This window comes from Teleopsis dalmanni, chromosome 2 (genome assembly GCF_002237135.1).
Source record: "Teleopsis dalmanni isolate 2A chromosome 2, ASM223713v2, whole genome shotgun sequence".
NCBI lineage: Eukaryota > Metazoa > Arthropoda > Insecta > Diptera > Diopsidae > Teleopsis > Teleopsis dalmanni.
The window spans coordinates 163052004-163070653 of record NC_051847.1 but is presented as its reverse complement, the minus strand read 5'-3'; the positions used below and the strand labels follow the sequence as shown (position 1 = coordinate 163070653).

The 18650-nt window shown below is 26.3% G+C and overlaps 1 protein-coding gene across 3 annotated transcripts in view; it reads left to right on the top strand.

The window, feature by feature from the left end:
* Positions 1–18650, top strand: part of LOC119685563 (probable serine/threonine-protein kinase DDB_G0282963) — a 116860-nt gene that overhangs the window by 91243 nt on the left and 6967 nt on the right. For all 3 annotated transcript variants that reach the window (XM_038099880.1, XM_038099881.1, XM_038099882.1), the window contains one exon: positions 16125–16500. In XM_038099880.1, the coding sequence (XP_037955808.1) occupies positions 16125–16500 (376 nt within the window). The remainder of the gene's footprint in view (positions 1–16124; positions 16501–18650) is intronic.

The window sequence follows — 18650 nt, the reverse complement described above, 5'->3', positions numbered from 1 at the left end:
TTATTCTACGATATTGGTATCAGCAGTCTGACGGGGTATAAGTAATTATACACTCCACTATTGTAAACAGTCTTAGTAATTTGGTTACTTGAGGTAAAAATATGTTTATAACTATATTCAATGTTTAGTCTTCGGTTTATTTTAGTTGGTTTACTATATCACTGCCTCAAAAATCACAAACATCATTAACTAATATTCGAAAATAGTAATAATTTCTCATGCTTATCCGTTTAGATAAGTGTTTATAAAATGAGATAGTACTTCAGATTACGGAGTCTACACCACGAACATACATTTAAGAAATATTATTTTCCATACAAAATATATCCTTCTATTAAATAAATTTTATACATTAATTTTATTTTACAAAATAAGCTAAAAATAAATTTCTTTCTTAATATCAGAATAACAAATGTTATCTACTTAAGAGTTTTATAAATTATTCTTTATCTGTAATTGTAATTTTGAATGGAAATGAAGGACTTCAGAATTTTTCATTTGTGGCGTTAAGGATTTGTAGATATATAGATGATAACAAATACACAATACATAATATATAACAAATAGATATTTTTCTGTACAACAGGTACATGGGTAATATTTCTTTCTGAAATTTTTTGCGGAATTTGATTTGACTTGTTTGTATTAACTTTTATTACTTGTTTTGAGAGATCTTTAGCTATAAATTTTGGCAATTAAATTATGTATACAAAATTAATTATAATTAATTTAAATTCAGGAAGGGTATTTTTTTACTATCAAGAGACCACCAGAGTATCATATTTATGAGAACTGTATATACTATAATTTTGCATTTTTACTTACCTAAATTTAAAAAAACTATTTGAAATTTGACTTCTTGTACTTATAATTCTTATATAGTTTAATTAAATTAAAAGCAGTAATACGTATTAAGTTAAATATATTTCAATTCTCATTATGTTTATGAGCATTCATGCATATATATTTACATTATTATTAGTAGTTATATAATATAACTAAATGCAATTTTAATATAATGTTGTGATATAAATTTTTCATAAATCGATAAAGTGTTGTACAGTAATATAAATTATAAATTTTTTAATATAAATTGAGAACAAAAATAGTGTAGAATTTTTATATAATATGTTTATTTTACTATTTGTGTTTTTATTAACTTATTTTTACATTGGAGGAGGTTTACTACTGAAACTACTTTTTATTTGGATTTGCTGCTGCTGTGTTGATATACTATTTTATACGATTTCCATTTAACAATTTGTTTTTAAATTCTAATTAATCAAATTAAATTTAAAATATTGAAAAATAGATTCTTGTTGTTTATTCCCGTCAACTTGATATTTACTGACAGTTATACTTACATATCAGCGCATATGTATAAGTCAATAATAATAAGAACAGAACGATGTATTAATACTAGAATGGAAAAGCGGAAATTAAAAGTAAAAAAAAAAAATAAAAATAAAAATAAAAATAAAAATAAAAATATAAAAGTGCACCTAAAATGGTCAGGTATAAAAAAGGTCTACTATAAAAATACCTACGTGCTCAAAATATTGTTATTCCACATACATTATTACAATATAATACAATATATTCTATTATTAAGTTAGGGGACACTATACTGCCATGTATATACATCTATTGTAATTTCTTTATGGATTAGAAGTATATCTCCAAGTTCGATTTCAATTTTCCAATAAATTGTAATATTAATCTAGTTTAATTAAACATGTTTAATTTCTTTATGGATGAAGATATAATTACATATTACAACATAACTATATATCTGATATAATATAACCGCTTAGGTATTCCTTTCGTCTATGCATCAGTGGCGCGCAGACTCCCAGTTCTATTAGAACTCTATAATTTATATGTTAGGATTGATTCCCTTTTTTAAGAAACTGTTTGTATTATAGATTTCTTCTTCTTCCACTTCTTCATATAATTGAAATGATATACGAATATAATTTTTTTTTTTTGCAAATATATAAAAATTAATTTTTGTTTTTTTTTATTGTAGATTGCAGTGCAAATATTACTCAGTTACTCAGTGTTTAGACTCGAGAATTCAATTCAGAAGTGCAAACTCATTCGTATGTCGCACTTCAGTTACTAAGCCCCAATTTATAAAGAAAAAGCAATAAAAGTAAAACGTTTCTAGCGTACGGCCGCCGATGTTTCACGTGATGCGCCCATTTCCCTTTTAATTAAAATTTATTTACTTAATAAGTTGCTTTTATTTCTTGTCGTTATTTTTTTTTTTAAATGCAAGATTCGCTAAGAACAATTAAGAAATGAAGTTTGTCAATACTTGTATGCGCACAACATAAGAGGAAATAATTTACTTTAATTATAATTTTAATTATATTTACTTAATACTAGCCGCGTGACAAAAATGTGAAAAAATATTTGTGTAAATTTAATATAAATATTTAAGCTAATTCACATGACTTCGAATCGACGCGGCGGACGAAACAACAACAATTCAATTAATAAAAACGTCTTTAGCCTATCAAAATTCGATCGTTTAAATGCAAAACACAATAAAACCGCTTGCAGCGACTTTTATGGAAGCGGTACGCTTAGCTTTGCAAAGATCAATAATTGTTTGTGAAGCTTCCGCCTCTGAAAAAGACAATTGAAAATGATTGTTTCTTGAGTTCTTTGACAGAATTTTGATCAATTCTGACAGCAGTTCAAACAAATTCTTAATTTCCTTGCCAATATATCGTAGCTTCTGCTAATCACATAATTAAAGTCATTGAGAATATTCAATTCTTAATGTAAAACTTGATCTCATAATGGTTTATATTTTATCAATAAATTGGGGATAAATACTTAATTGAGATAAATGCGAAATATTCTCAATTATATTAGTATATCACCACAAAGTTGAATGACTGCTTATATTATGTCCCCAGAATATTGTCTTAAAATTCGCAGAATCATTAGAAAAAATTTATTTGTAAAATAAGGAAAACTATTTGTATATATAGTTTTAATCTAGTTTTATAGAACAAGACACTTAGCTTTATACAGTAACACATTAGCTTTACGCACCATTATACTACAATGACTCGGTCTCGAATGAGTTTTGAAATGTTTCCCCCAATAGGATTACATATATCTTTAATATGTACTCACAAAAAAAAAAATTTATAGATACATATATAATGTATATATATGTATGCAGATCTGAGGTCAATTATTGCTTAGATTGATGAAGTGATAAACAATAATCTAGTCAAGGTGTAGAGAGGGGTTTGAAGAAACCTCGAGTTAAAAAAGAGTACTAGTGCATAAGTGCACTAGCTCAAAACAGCTTCAATATAATAATAAAAATAATATAATGTATATATATGTATAAATAAAAACTAAGTTTAATTCTTTTGACTTTTTTGTATAATATACATATACATGTTTTTTTATGTACAAAAGTATAGGTACACTCATTAATACTTTATGTATTGTCGTATAAATTTAGTTATATATTATTCGGTATTTTCGAAATAGGCTTATATATCATATTTAGTCAGATTATAAACTTTAGTCATATGTATACTTTGGTTCAGCTTTTATTATATGTTTCTTAATATTTTATAATGAATAATCTTAAATCTGCTAAATGATAAGGTAATGCTTTGCGCATATAACACCCGTAAAAACTGAAAACAAAAGCAACCACAGTTCTCCAAAGTATAATCACTTTGACTTTTGTGGTTGCCTCAAAAAATATTATTTTTGTCTAACAAAAAAACACTTTCAATTATTGGATGTGATTGTCATCTACACGGGGTATTACTCTATAATAACTCATATTACTGTTATATGAATGAGGAAGAGGGTACATCACATTATTTGTCTATACATTATCATACATTACATTACCATACATTATCAGAATATCGTTATTCCATCGTAAAAACTCTTAACCTTCCACTGAAATCCGATATGGCTTCCAAAACTGCAGTTAATAGAATAGATAGTACACATAATAGAAAAAAAGCCTAAGTTGAAACCATTTCTAATATAATCTGTTTTTATACGTTTTAAGTACTTTAACCAGTACTAAGTTTAATTCTTTTGATTTCTTTATACCTATATAATAAATACGTTGTTGGATATATAACGCATTAAATTATATCTAACAGATTTTATATCTGTTTAATTATAAATCGATATATCTATAAATAATATACCTATAATGAGTTCAATCAGTTCACTATTATATATAGACAAGGTGGTTTTACTTTACATTAAAAGCAAAAGAAGACTACAGAAAGTATCTGTTGAAGAATAGATTATGTGAATACTATCCTTTGTAAGCAATACGATTATGGTTCTGCCGAATTGCGAATATTGCTACTTAAAAACTTTATTGATAAGTACTTTGATATCTTATTTATTAGTCTTATTAGTATCTGAACTTTTTTTGTTGAAAGTATTTAACTAACCAATTATAAATTAGAAGGTTTAATATAAAAAATATATCTCTTTACATAAAAAATATACATATTTATTGCATAAACTTATTAAATTAACGATGTTGTTCTATCTTTCTTAATAATATCTATCTTTAAATAATAACACTAAATGGTAATAACCTGATCCTGTTGATTAAACCAGAATCTCTACATACTCTAAATATATAAACTATGGTATATAACTTCTATTCAACCATAGGTTTTGAATACTTATCGTACACCTATAGTGTGTATACACGTAAAATACATTAAAGTACATAACTTTTATTGAACCACAGATCCTCAATACCTCTCGTAGGCATACTCGTACAATACATTAGCATAAGCATTTTTTAGAGAATTTTTGAAGAAATATTTAAACTGCTGGTATAATAATTAGCTATACGGATATTGTGTTCTCCTTAAGTCTATAAATAAATATGACGTTGAGAAAGAAATCAAAAAATTTTGAAACGTCTACGATTTTTAATACAAGATATCAAAAATTATAACTTTGTGTTTTCAGTTTTTTCATATATTGTTAACTTAAGCCTTTGCTATAAATAAAAATGACGTTGTTCTAGAATACTTGATCTTTGATTTTTTTTATATTGTAAGGAAGAGAATTAATCATGCAATCCTAAATGGGTTAATGAAATGTTAATAAATGTTAATTAAATTTTATTGACAATTTCTTAAAAGCACCATAGATACAAACAAAAACATATATAATTGTGGATTATGATCACTTTGTTATTACCCTCAAATATTGTTTTGTGGCAGTTTTTATTATCAACAACAACATTATAAATTTTTTATTAACTTACATTAAGACCGAAAAGTTTTCGGAAATTCTCATTTAAAATTCGCGCGCTGTATATTTTTCGATATTTTAAGTTTATGTAGTTTGGCAGAAATTAAGGACAATTACTATGCCAAAAATGAGCGCGATCTGTCAGACAGTCGTTTACGGGCAGCTGTTGAAACCGAGTTCACCTCAGTAAGTGGTTGCGAAAAAAACACAATGGAAAAAAATATTGAACAAAGAGTTTTTGCATCAAATTTTGTGTTTCGAACGAAAAATTTCGTGTGCAGAATCGTTGCGATGCTACAAAAGGCTTATGGGGAATCAAGTTTAATTCGAAAACTCAAGTTTATGAAGTGGTACAAAGCCTTTCAGGACGGTCCGTTACGACCGCGAAGACATTTCAACGCACTACTGAGGTGAACTGGTTTCAACAGCTGCCGTAAACGAACTGTCTGACAGATCGCGCTCATTTTTGGCAAAGTAATTAAGGACAGTGCTGCCAAACTACATAAACTTAAAATATCGAAAAATATACAGCGCGCGAATTTTAAATGAGAATTTCCGAAAACTTTTCAGTCTTAATGTATTTGTTTTTAACGATAAACTACGCATTTTTAATTTAAAAATAATAAACAATTTATGAGAAAGTTGTAAAACAAAATAATAATACGTTTAATTTTGTAAACAAATTCTGTAAGTATATGCCATGAAAAATGTCTATAAGCCACAGAAGTAGGGTATTATCATGGTCGATTAGATCAATGTTAACTGCCTCATGTCAATAAAAGGAATACTGAACATGCAATTAAAAATAAAATAATAATATATGGAACTGCAAATTTATTTAAATGTGACTACAAAGTAATTAAATAAGACAATTATTAATTTAATTTTAAATTAAAGTATAAAATAGTTTTATTTCAACTACAAATATACGATCAATTAAATAAAGATTAATTAAATGTACGTATTATAATATTCTAAGATTATCAATTAGGTTGCATTATTAATTAACATACATATTTGTTTTAATTATTTTAATAATATTTTATATATTTATGTGCTCTAGTTAATATGACGCAGTCAATTTGCATTTACATATTGCACCAATCAAAGCACGAAGGTCTAAAATACTCTACTGTAGAGAAAAAATTTGAGTAGAAAGTTGCATTATTTCATTTTGATTAATTTTTTTAACTATTAATTATTTGTACTATAATATATTGGAAAAAAATTTCTATAATTTCTTTTACTTCATTTACTCTAATTCATATTAATAATTGTACTATAACTGCTGTCAAAGCACTCACTATTACTCTTAAGTACTAATTCCATTATTTCGTGACGTGCAACACAAAGGCTTCATGCTAGATAAGTGTTTTATTATTAAATATAAGGTAACAAAAAATAAAAAAAGTAAAAATAAAAATAAATAAATTATTTGTATAAATATATTCAATAATAATTTATAACTCTACTTAAGCCGTAGCCACACGTTTGACGTAGTCATTTTAGATATAGAAACCAACTAAAAAAATAGCAATAATGCAGATATAAATTAACCATGCTCAACGTACCAAAATGCCGCTACAATAATTTGGATAATTTTAATATCAAAATACGAGTTTATGAGTATATTTAATGTTTCAGTCAATTTATGGTTCTGATATATAGTCCTATTTACTGGAATTATACACAAGTATTTAGTATTCCTAAGGATCTGAATGGTTATGCGTGAAAATTTTATTGCTAACCAGCTCCATCTAACAAAATATATAAATAAAAATGAAATATTTTTAGGATCTTTTATTCTATGAAATTTATATAGAGTAAAAACTGTATATATGAATATGTATATTATTATTGGTGACTTTAGAGATCCGAAAGATCTCTACTTTGTCTTTTGGTTTTATGTTGTACGAATTACAAAGTTATAAATTAAAGTCATTTACAATCTTGAAAATTAATATTTAAGGATATATATTTTACACAATTTTACTCACAAGTAAATGATACCACTAAGGATCAGTTTGATCTACTTAAATATACAACTAAATTCGGATTATGTTCAGTTTTTCTTTTTATATGCAATTTGTATTAGAGTGAAAGCTTTATATGAAAGGAATGGAGATTACTATATATGAAAGTCATTATAATAATTATAAAGATCCACAACTAGTCCTCGTCGCTTTTACTCTTGTAAACCATTGGTCATTATAATAATTATAGTGATCCACTTAAATCTCGTGGTCATTCACCGTATATTGTAGGAATTACAAAGTAGTAAATTACAGAGTCAGTTTAAAAGTTGAAAATTAACATTTAACAAGTTTCACTTCACACAATTTTATTTAAATCGTGTGAAATTAAATAATATATAATTATAAGCAAGAAATTACTTTAAATTAAAATTTTCCCTGAGCCCTCTATCACTATATATCAATAACTTAATTAAATTCGTTACTTTATAAAATGAATATATAAGATTGAATCATCAAATAACGTTGCAATCTTCTTACTAAAATTATGTTAAAAGCAAAATACGTCAGAGACTATAGATAATTAGTTAATTAAATTAATTTTATATAAGATTTTTATGCTGCTTATGTTAAATGTTGGCACGTTTTAAAATGTATTAAGCCACTAAAATTTTGCTATTGTAAAAGATACACATACACAATATTGTTTTCAAAAACTGTTCATTAGCATTTATAATATAATAAGTTTACTTAACACTTCGCTGAGTCTCTTCAACTGGGTTGCTTAAAAATCCCCCTACAAGATGACATGACTCAGTTACGTGCTCAACTCATACTTTTTATGTGGTACAGCATTCAGATACATTTCGAAGATTTCATTTATTTTTTTTTTAATTTCAATGCACCGATTTATTTACATTTTCCCCAAATCCCAACTTTATGCGATAAAATTTTTTAGACCAAGCTGAACCCATGAAAGCTTATATTAAAATAAAACAAAAAACCTGAATTCAACAGAATAATAAAAAAATTATAAAATTGGAAAACAATGAAGCTTATATGCATCATCTCTCAGATGCATTTTTTTTATCTGAGCTCGATTGCTCATGCAAATATGCAAATATCTGACGTTGGTCTTCAAGGTGAGCGAGAGCGTTTATCGACGATTTTCTACAAAGATTCAAATATTAGCGGGAAATTACAATTGTAGAAAAGTTTCAAAGCACAATTGTAAATACCCGTTAGTGCTGAATAAGCTTGGTTCTTTTGACGCCTTTGTGTAGTCAGTTTCGAGCTCTATGACGTCTCATCAGAACAACCCGATTATAGCGTAAAAGTAACTTAAACCGCACGCGTCAAAATGTCGGTTGGCCCTCCTCAATAACTAACGCCGCATTCGCAAATTTGGCTTATTTCTTCATATTAATCGAACCGAGAAGGTGCAAAGGAAATGAAACTGTGTTGTAGTTAATTTTAGTACTTCTGTGCCATACGATTCGGTGAAAATTTCATTTCAGTGGAAATTGTATCTAGATTCGGTGTGATTGAAGTTTGATAATTAATTGAATTGGTGCGCGCTGCTGTGAACGATAAATTGTTCAACTTTATCTGCAATGGAGGAAATATTAATATATTTACTAATCGAAAAACGGTAATTATAATAAAAATAGCATTGTTTTTATATAGAATCATTGCTAAAAATAATTCACAGAAAATAGTTACTATAAATATTTGAAGTGTTTCGGGGGCTGTAAAAGAACCAAACAATTAAGAAAGTCAATTATCTATGATGTACTTTGTTAACCTAATGAGATTTAAAGTGCTTGGCAGCATTTAAAAGCCAGTAATAAAAAAAACACCTGCACTCAAGATAAACTCTTTGTGCTATTTTATAGGTTCTACCTTTATAAAGTAAACAAATGAGCTCATATGTCAAGAATTGTACTTCATATCAAGTCATAAAATCGTGCTGAAAACCTAATTAATTACTTTTTTTTTGTTTTTGATCATAAAGATTGGGAAGTCATTGGAAATAAGTCAATATAATTTCATCAATGCAATTTTAACAATTTTAACAATTTTAACAATTCGGATTAATTAGAATTTAAGGTTCGTTGACTGACTATCTGTATTTCAATGACTTTGTGCTCACTTCACAGTACAAAATTTTTTAAAATATTACAAAAAAAAAAAAAAATTTGAATTACAACGGGAAATTTTACTCTAATATTTTGAAAATTTTCATTCAAAGAATTTTGCAAATCCACGCAGTAATTGAATGAAATCGTTTTGTTTTTTTCTGTAAATAAATTATTATTTCAAGATTAAAATTTCCAATTGAAAAAGGTCTTATCATCTTATCAAGTTAATACGAGTGCTCTATTTTTTGTTAGTGGGTCGTTAGTGTGTTAAACACTTGACTTTTAATCACATGAAAAACCCGGTTTGCGATCGTAAATTCAAATTCACACGTTCGACGAAATTTATGGCTATTGGCAGGACAGAAAAGAAAGGGGAAACTCATTTGATCTGTGATCGAAACAGAAACATTCAAAGAAATAAAAGTTATCAATATTTTTATAAACAAATTTCAACAAAAAAGAAAATATTATAAACTTTGATGAGATTTGGCAACATTTTATGGGTACTTTTATATTTAGGTATTTCACAATGGGCGAAATGTATCTTTGTATTTATTCACAACTGTGAAATTGATAACAGAGTTAAATGCAAAATAAATATATATATACTGGGATTTTAATTAAGTGTTTGTAAATCACTGCTGTATAACCTGAAAAAATATAGTTGAACGGAAATTCTCTCACTACTTAACATCAATCCTGTTTCCAAGTTAGCAAATAAGGATATCTAGCCCTCCATGTTGGGAGTTGATAGCAAGGCCAACAACTTTGTATCGGAAAAATTTTACCGCTACATAACCCTCAGGGAGGCCAAGGTTCACAATGGACTGTAGAAGAAATCACTTCTTAAACTAATGATTAGCATCTGTTCAGTTTTATAAAAAAAGTTATTGACTTTACTTTATTGATGAGTTTAAAAATATTAACTCTATTTAGATATAACAAATTTATTAAAAAATCAAAAAATATATATAAGTGAGATATGGGTTGTAGGTGTTGTAGTTGGCTTAGTTATGTTTCATCTCGATAGGAATATATATTAGGGAATATCAATATTAAACGATTTATTTTTTTAATTCTTTTACTTGTTCAATATATATTTTGTTAATTATTTTTTTAATATTCATATTAGTTTCATTGTAATTCTATATTAAATTTGACTTTAACGTGAATGTGACTGTAATGAGTATTTTTACTTTAATAGAGACATTGGTATTTAATAGAAAGGTTTCGAAAAGTAGTGAATTACAACAACAAGAATTCTTTTTAATCAGGATTTTAGTTAGTGTGCTCCATCTAGAAAAGAATTTATATTTTGAAATATCAATATGAATAGATTTATTTTATTAATTTTATTATTTGTTAAATCGACAATACTTTTAATTATTTCGCCTAATTTCATTAGAATTTTAATAGACTGAGGATTAGTTTAGGATTAGTGAGTATGCTTCATCTAGAAACGAATATATATTTCGAAATAGTAATATCATTATATTTATTTCATTTATTATTTGTTATATCAATAAGATTTTTAATCATTTCAGCTAATTTAATCAAAATTTTATTAGGCTAAAATTGTTTAGGATTATTTCTAATTTATTAATCATTAATTTTCTAAATGGTGTATCTTAGCGCTTCCAAAAAGAAATATATATCTCGTAATCATGTTTATTTATGAAATATATTTACTAAATACTTTAGTAATCTTTATTAATTAATTAGAAAACTTTCGTGTTCCAGTAAATTTAAAAACTCTCTTATAAATGTCATATCGCCATTGTGATTCTTAAGTCAACACACTTATCACTTTCCAAAAGGATATTAAAATGTCAAGTTAAGGCAATTTATCATGGAACTATTCTACTGTAGTCACAAAAAAAAATTTTTTTATAATATCTTTTTATATAATTTCTTAATATTTACAGAATATAAAGACTTTAGTAATTTATTGACAGTCATTAGTTATGACTGCTTTTTCACAATAAATTGACTTTTAATAAACACATTATATATATTCTATCAAAATAAAAATAAATTAAAATCATTAAGAAGATAATTATATTAATGCATTTATTTGAAATTAATGTAAACTATAAACATATAAATTCAATCACAACAATAAAAAAAATATAAATAATTTATACTATAATTAAAATAATACATTTATTTGAAAGTAGCAAATAAAATGTTCACATAATTTATTTGAATTTATCTATGAATTATAAAAAATTAAAATTATTAAGGCAATTAAAAATGCATTTTATTTCGAAGTGGCGATATATTGTCACATAATTTATTTTAAATTATATATTAATTGTTTATATTATATAGTTTTTACTTAATGTTAACAAATATTGTTATTCCGTAAAATCATGACAGATATAGATATCTATTAACTACATGTGCAGTATATACTTAGAGTTGCACACGTCTCTTATCTAATGAATTTCAACATTTCCTGTTGTAATATTATATATTGTACCTATATGTAATTATAATGTATATATATATATAATATATATACGATATGTCTATATATGTATATATGCAATATGAATATATATACATACGTAATATGTTATTTGTGATTCTTCTTGTTAAAAAACTATAATGTATATTTAATTAGTATTAGGAAACTCTATGGTAGGGTTGGATACAGGTTTAATTATCAGTAAATACAATTATAAATCAGACTACCATTGTCAGAATCCAATTGCTATTTAATGAAAGCTTCGTCCTATTTGCTATATCAAACTATTTCTTTTTACGATATATTTCTTATTATAGTAACTCATTATAGTAAGATACTATATATTTTCGTTCTCATATCACTAATTTCATAGTTATAACATAAGATTTTAATACTCATTTTAATAAGTCATATCAACTGGAGTATACACGTGGAGGCTTATGTGTTCAAACCTATTTAAAACATTTTTAATCAATATAAACTAGATATGATTAATATTTTTCAATCAAATTTTTTTCAAATAAACCTTAAATTAGAATTCAAAAATATCCATTAAATGAGACTGGTCTTATATGTAAGTCTATACTCATAATAAATTTATAAATAAAGCTCTAGCTACCTTCCTTATAAAGTATTTATTGTGTTCATATTTCTATAATAGAATCAAAAACGTTGATATTCAATAGTTCATTAAGCCATCGTTGATGAACTGATAACATTAGTTTGTAATATTGAAAATATTTGTACTTTTTCTATAGAATTTTTTTGTGGAAATTATTATTCTATTTTTATTTTTGTTTAAAAATTTAAAATTTTTCGATTTTATTCTATTTTTAGTTTTACTTAAAAAAATTAAGTTTCTAAGCAGATACTTTTTTGTTTGATATAATTCCGTTTAATGCTGTTAGCTGGTATACTGGCTGTTGTATACATTTTAATTTATTTTATTACCTGCAATTTGGATTTTGATTACTTTAATAGGTGCATTTGAGAGTACCGACACTCTGTATCAGTAAAAGCATATTACTTTTACTACTTCTATTCACTTCTTCTTTTACTATACTACTAAGTATATTATTTGATTTTTTCAAAAAGCTGTATTTAATTAAACCTGTTATATATTTTTGAAGAGGCTTGTTGGACCATTGTGTAAATAATAAACAATTTGTTTAATTATTTAAAAAAAAAAATATTTTATTGGCACTAATATTTCAACTATAATCTATAGTCATTTTTCCTGAAGATGTGTCGTATTCAAATTATTGATTAATCAAACCGTTCAAAAATATATAATTAAATCTGATGAACTGAACTACTACTATATGTAGTTCAGTTCAACTCATTATAAGGGTAATATTAATGTTAGACTGCATAACTTTGGCAAAAGATATTGAGGATTTTTATTTTAAATTAATTAATTAATTAAATCATAAAAGAGGGAGTTGGCATTGCGAAACAGGAAATTTCACAAATATTTTCGTCATATGATATTTGATTTTGAAAATGTAAATGATATAAGAATTTCTTTATACTAATAATTTTTTTGAAATATAAGTATAAAAAAAAATATTCTAATAAAAATAATAAAAAAATCCTATTTTGTGAAGTCGAATTAAGCACTGTAATAATTGAACTACTTATTGATTTGATTATTTTAACTTAATTTTAATTATTTAACTCAATTTTATTTTAATTATTTATAATAAATACATTAATTCAAACAAATTATGCGTTTGTTACTTTCAAATAAATTTATTATTATAATTATGGTATAAATTATTTTTAATGTTTTTTTTAATTAATTGGATTTCATTTACATATAGTCTATACTAATTTCAAATAAATACATTGATATAATTATCTTTTTAATTATATTATTTTATATTATTTTAAATTTGAATGGAGCGATGATCTGAACGATAGCCATACAATCAAAATGTATATTAAATAATTTTTCTAACATTTTTGCTGAGGTGTTCAATTTAATCTCACGCTTAATACTTTACACAGATGTATGCGACAGCATGATCTTGCGCCACTCTCACTCTCACTCTACACTCAGTTTCTCATATTGTTTGCATTTACTCAGCAAAAATTTAACTGAAATGATATGAAATTTGGGTCGTCAAATGAATACAAAATAAAAACAAAATAGTAATAAAATTTATCTCTAAATTTGTATGTGTAAACTCTCTCAGAGTTTGTGATCTAACATATAGTATATGGCAATGACAATTATATGACTAAATAACAGAGGCCGTTATTTGTTTGAGAACGAGAGTCGCTGAGAGCGGCAACCAACAGTTTATTAAAGAACAACATATACATTTGCTGTAAATATGCAATTAAAACAAAAATATTAATAAACAAAATAAAGAAATAAAATATAATTTACTCAACATTTACACAAATGACACTAACACAACTAAGATTTATATCGTTTGCATTTTAATTGTTGTCTATTTAAGTTCTAATTTCTTTAATTTTCTATATAATATACAAATCCCAGACATTTAACAGTTGCTTTTACACTAATTTTCCCATAAGTTCCTTTTTTATCAACAATCAACAGTTTTCATTGTTTAGTAAGTCGTAATATATGCTTTTCATTTCCTTCAACTTCGTTGCTTGTTGTCACTGTTGCTGTTAGTTGCTAGGCAGCTGATTTCTTTCACACTGTGGGTTACTTGCTAGTGACGTCACAGCGTTTCACTTACCTTCTTCGTTGTGTGACTTCGACACTCTTTTTTTCCTCTCTCTCTCTCTCTCTCTCTCCCTGTAGGTTTCTCTCTGTTTTGTTTTGTTTTGTTCGGTATGTAGCTGCATGTGTGTATAGATTGTATAGTCAAGATTTGAATTCTGTATGCATATCGCAAGTCACGTTGGTGTGCGTGTGTGTGAACAGTTGTTTCGTTTGCTCTGCGCTTGGTCGATCATGACGACCGCCGTATATAAAGGCCACAGTATCTGCGACGAACTCTTAGATTTTCAAGCAAAAGCGAACAGTGCGCTTCAAATTTTTAAATTTCAATTAAAATTAAAAAGTGAAGACAATTTTCTAAAAACTTAACGTGATTCGTACTCAATTTTGTACTTAATTTTTGACATAATAAAAGCAGAACTTTTTAACGTGATTTTTTTTTTTTTGTCAAGACATTGCAATATTTTCAGTTGATTTCGAAAATCAAAAGTGCAATAAACTACAAACGTTTTTTGTGTTAGAATTTGAATAAAATAAGAAAAGTGGTTTTGTTTCTTTATTTTACTGAACTTTCAAGCTCCGCAGTGTGATTTCGCTTGTATTGTTTCGCGTGTAAGGCGTTTCAAAATAGGGCGAATAAAACTACTCAATCAGATGTACTACTTAGTGGCCTACAGTTAACAATTACTGCATTAAAAAAGCTAAATTTTTAGCTTTGCAAATAAAGAAAAACTCTTAAAACTAACAGTACACCCACCAAAACCAACAAAAGCAAGTTATAAATAATATTTATAACAAAAACTACACCACCAACCAAGTTCGTCATTATAAAGCAGCAGCAATAGTTGCCACCACTTAAACTAACACGAACCCCTCCTAAGAGTGACACGTGGTATCTACCTTCCAGAGCAAACACGCAACCTAGCCACATCTAGAAAATCGATAAAAATTCTAGTCAAATTGTTGAATGTTGAATGTTCATTCGTTCGTTGTCCAGTAAAAAAACTATTGTCAGTCTGTTAGCGACCTTCTGTACGTTCAACTCAACTCAACTCACTTCAGCTCAGCACAAGTTAAATTATAACAAAATCAATTGAACTGAAGTGAATTTAACGTCGTCGTCGTCGTCATCGTCATCGTCGTTGTCACACACACCTCAGTTCGACTCTCGACTGTGCCCAGCTAAATTCCACTTCAATTAGGAAACGTTTTATGTTACCAACCAACCAACCTTCGGAAGTTTATGCAAATAAAAGTTTAATTTAAAAACAACAACAAAAACAATAACAACGCAATACTCCTCGTAATATAACACAAATATCATTTGAGGAAACATAAAAAAGAAAGATATTAATAAAGTTAATTGAACTGTGATAAGAAATATCATTGCTTTTGCAATTTGCAATTTGTTTGAGATTTCAGTACTTTTTCATTAAAATTCATTTAAATTTTACAACATTTAATTATCAATTAAAAAAACTACATACACATATACATACAAACAAAATGGTTGGAAGTACTGGCACAATAATGACAATTCGTCTTGTTCGTAGCAAATTACGTAAACGTGAAGAATCCTCAGCCGCTACACCGGCTACGATCGAAGCTCAACAACCAAACTTTGGCCTACAGAATCGCTCCAACAGTGCCACAAATACAAACTGTGATCGGCATCAGGATCATCAGCAACAGCAAACCATATTCACCACTGCATCATTGGTGCAATGCAATAATGCCAACAATGTGAATAATCATTTTAACAATAATAATTGCAATAACTTACACAACAACAATTGCAACCACAACACCAACCTAGAACAACAAGACCAAATAACATTCATCCGCACCAATGGAGTCGGACCCACTAATAACAGTTGGGTATTCCCACCAAAAGCACCAACGCCAAACATCTACAACTGCAGCAATAATGTAAGTAAATAAAGTCTATTCTATCTAAACTAAATATATAATTTTTATTTTTATATAAATAATAATAACATATATAACTAGTAGTAGTTTTATATACTTTATATACATATACTATATATACACTATATATAATATGTGTGTAAAACAATAAGTATAGTGAATATATTTATGTACTATGTTATATTCTGCTTAATAAATTACGCTAGTCGTTAAAGCACATTACATAAATTTACAGTGGAGCGAGCTAGAAAAATTTTTGGATAAAACTTAAAGCCATATTAAAATAAGAAAATAGTTTGAAGAAGTTAGACAAAATATATATATATGTTTGCTTAGAAAATGACATACTCTTATTTATTCTCTAATATTAATTACATTTGAATGAGGTTAAGGAATTAGAATATATAGTTTAATATTTTAATTTAAGTTTCTAATATAGAAGTTAGACGGATAATATATTTGTACTTAAAAAAATGATTTACAGTTTATTTTATGTTTGAATATTAATTATGTTAGAATGAGTTTTATCCTTATCGGAGATATAAAGTTCTTTTTAGGTTAGAAAGCACTAACTTTTATTATATTTTGTTTATTTACTTATACCATTATAGAATCACTTCCATAAATATTTAATAAATGAAATATAGATTAGTGCCATGACAATTAATAGATATACTTTGTTATAAATTTTATTAGCATAATTTATTGTGTTATATTATATAAATTGACATACCAAGTCATAAGCATAAAGTCCAAGAAATAAAGATTAGAATACTAGAAAAAAATATTATCGTAAAATTCAATTACTAATTGAAATTTTATTTCAAAAACTGAAAAATAAATTAATAATATTAAAATGTTGTAAAATTTTCATTAGTTATTAGTTTCAGTTACGTAAATCATTAACGTTTAGTTTTGGAAACACACGTACATTTCTGCTTAAGTAGTAAATAAATTATAAAAATTAATATTAATTAAAAGCAAAATAATTTAACAAAAACGACAACAAATTAAGTTGCTTGAAATGCGGCCAAGTACAGTTGTGTGCTCTATGGCAAAATCAAGAACAGAGTTGAGATGTGACAATACTTGGGTATTTCACAGACACAAATATAGATTTAATTTTAAACAAAGTGTCATCTCTGTTTTATTAATAAAAATGCAAGAGTGTCAAGTATTTAGTATAATTTAGAATTATTTTAGCTACTCTAACCCACAAGAAATCAGCCAAAAGAGAACATTTTTAGTGTATTTAGAAAATTCTATACCAACAGTATATTGCGATTTAGAATAATAATTTTATTAGTTGTAGTTTTTAATTGATTTATTAATATAATTTAGCACCAGTAATTTTAATTAATTTGTTTAAAAAAAATACTGATGAATGACTGAGGTGTTGAAGGTACTAAAACTAATGTATTGTTGGAAAACAATAGGTTTCAGATTAAAACAATTTCATATTGTCAACGCAAAATTTTGTTACGTATTAATAATCTTGATTTTTTCCATAAAGTTAATTAAATATAGTTCTTTGTTAACTTTTGTTACGTATATATATTACTTTGTTATTATAGTTTAAGCGCATATAACATTAATCATTGTAGCTGTTGATGCTTTCCATCTAGTGTGAAAACGATAAATTTGCTGCGAAATAAGACTCACTTCACTTCGTAGATTATTGAAGTCTTCTAAAATTGTGTGTAAGAGAATATTCTTACACTTTAGTGCTGAATCATATCTTTAAACCATAATAATAACAATAAAAAAATGTGTGTAAAATACTTCAGTAACCATTTTTGTAGATCTTATACTTATATATATAGTCTTGGTATATTTTGCAATCATATTTCCTGATGCTGCCCACTGTTAGTACAAAAATAGATCAATATAGACAAGTTTTGTGCATTCTAAGTTCACAAAGCATGCCATGGCTGTACAGCTCAATACATTTATAGATAAAAATACTTGAAAAATCATAATAAAATGACATTCATTACCTGTTATATACAAGAACCAACATACATAGTCAGATGTAGAGGCAGTGAATTCATATTGCAGTCTCATTATCTTAGCAAAGCTGCTTTAATTCCTGGTTACTAAGTGGCTGTATAAGTGTTTGTATGTAATAAAATGTCTATGTATAATTGCAA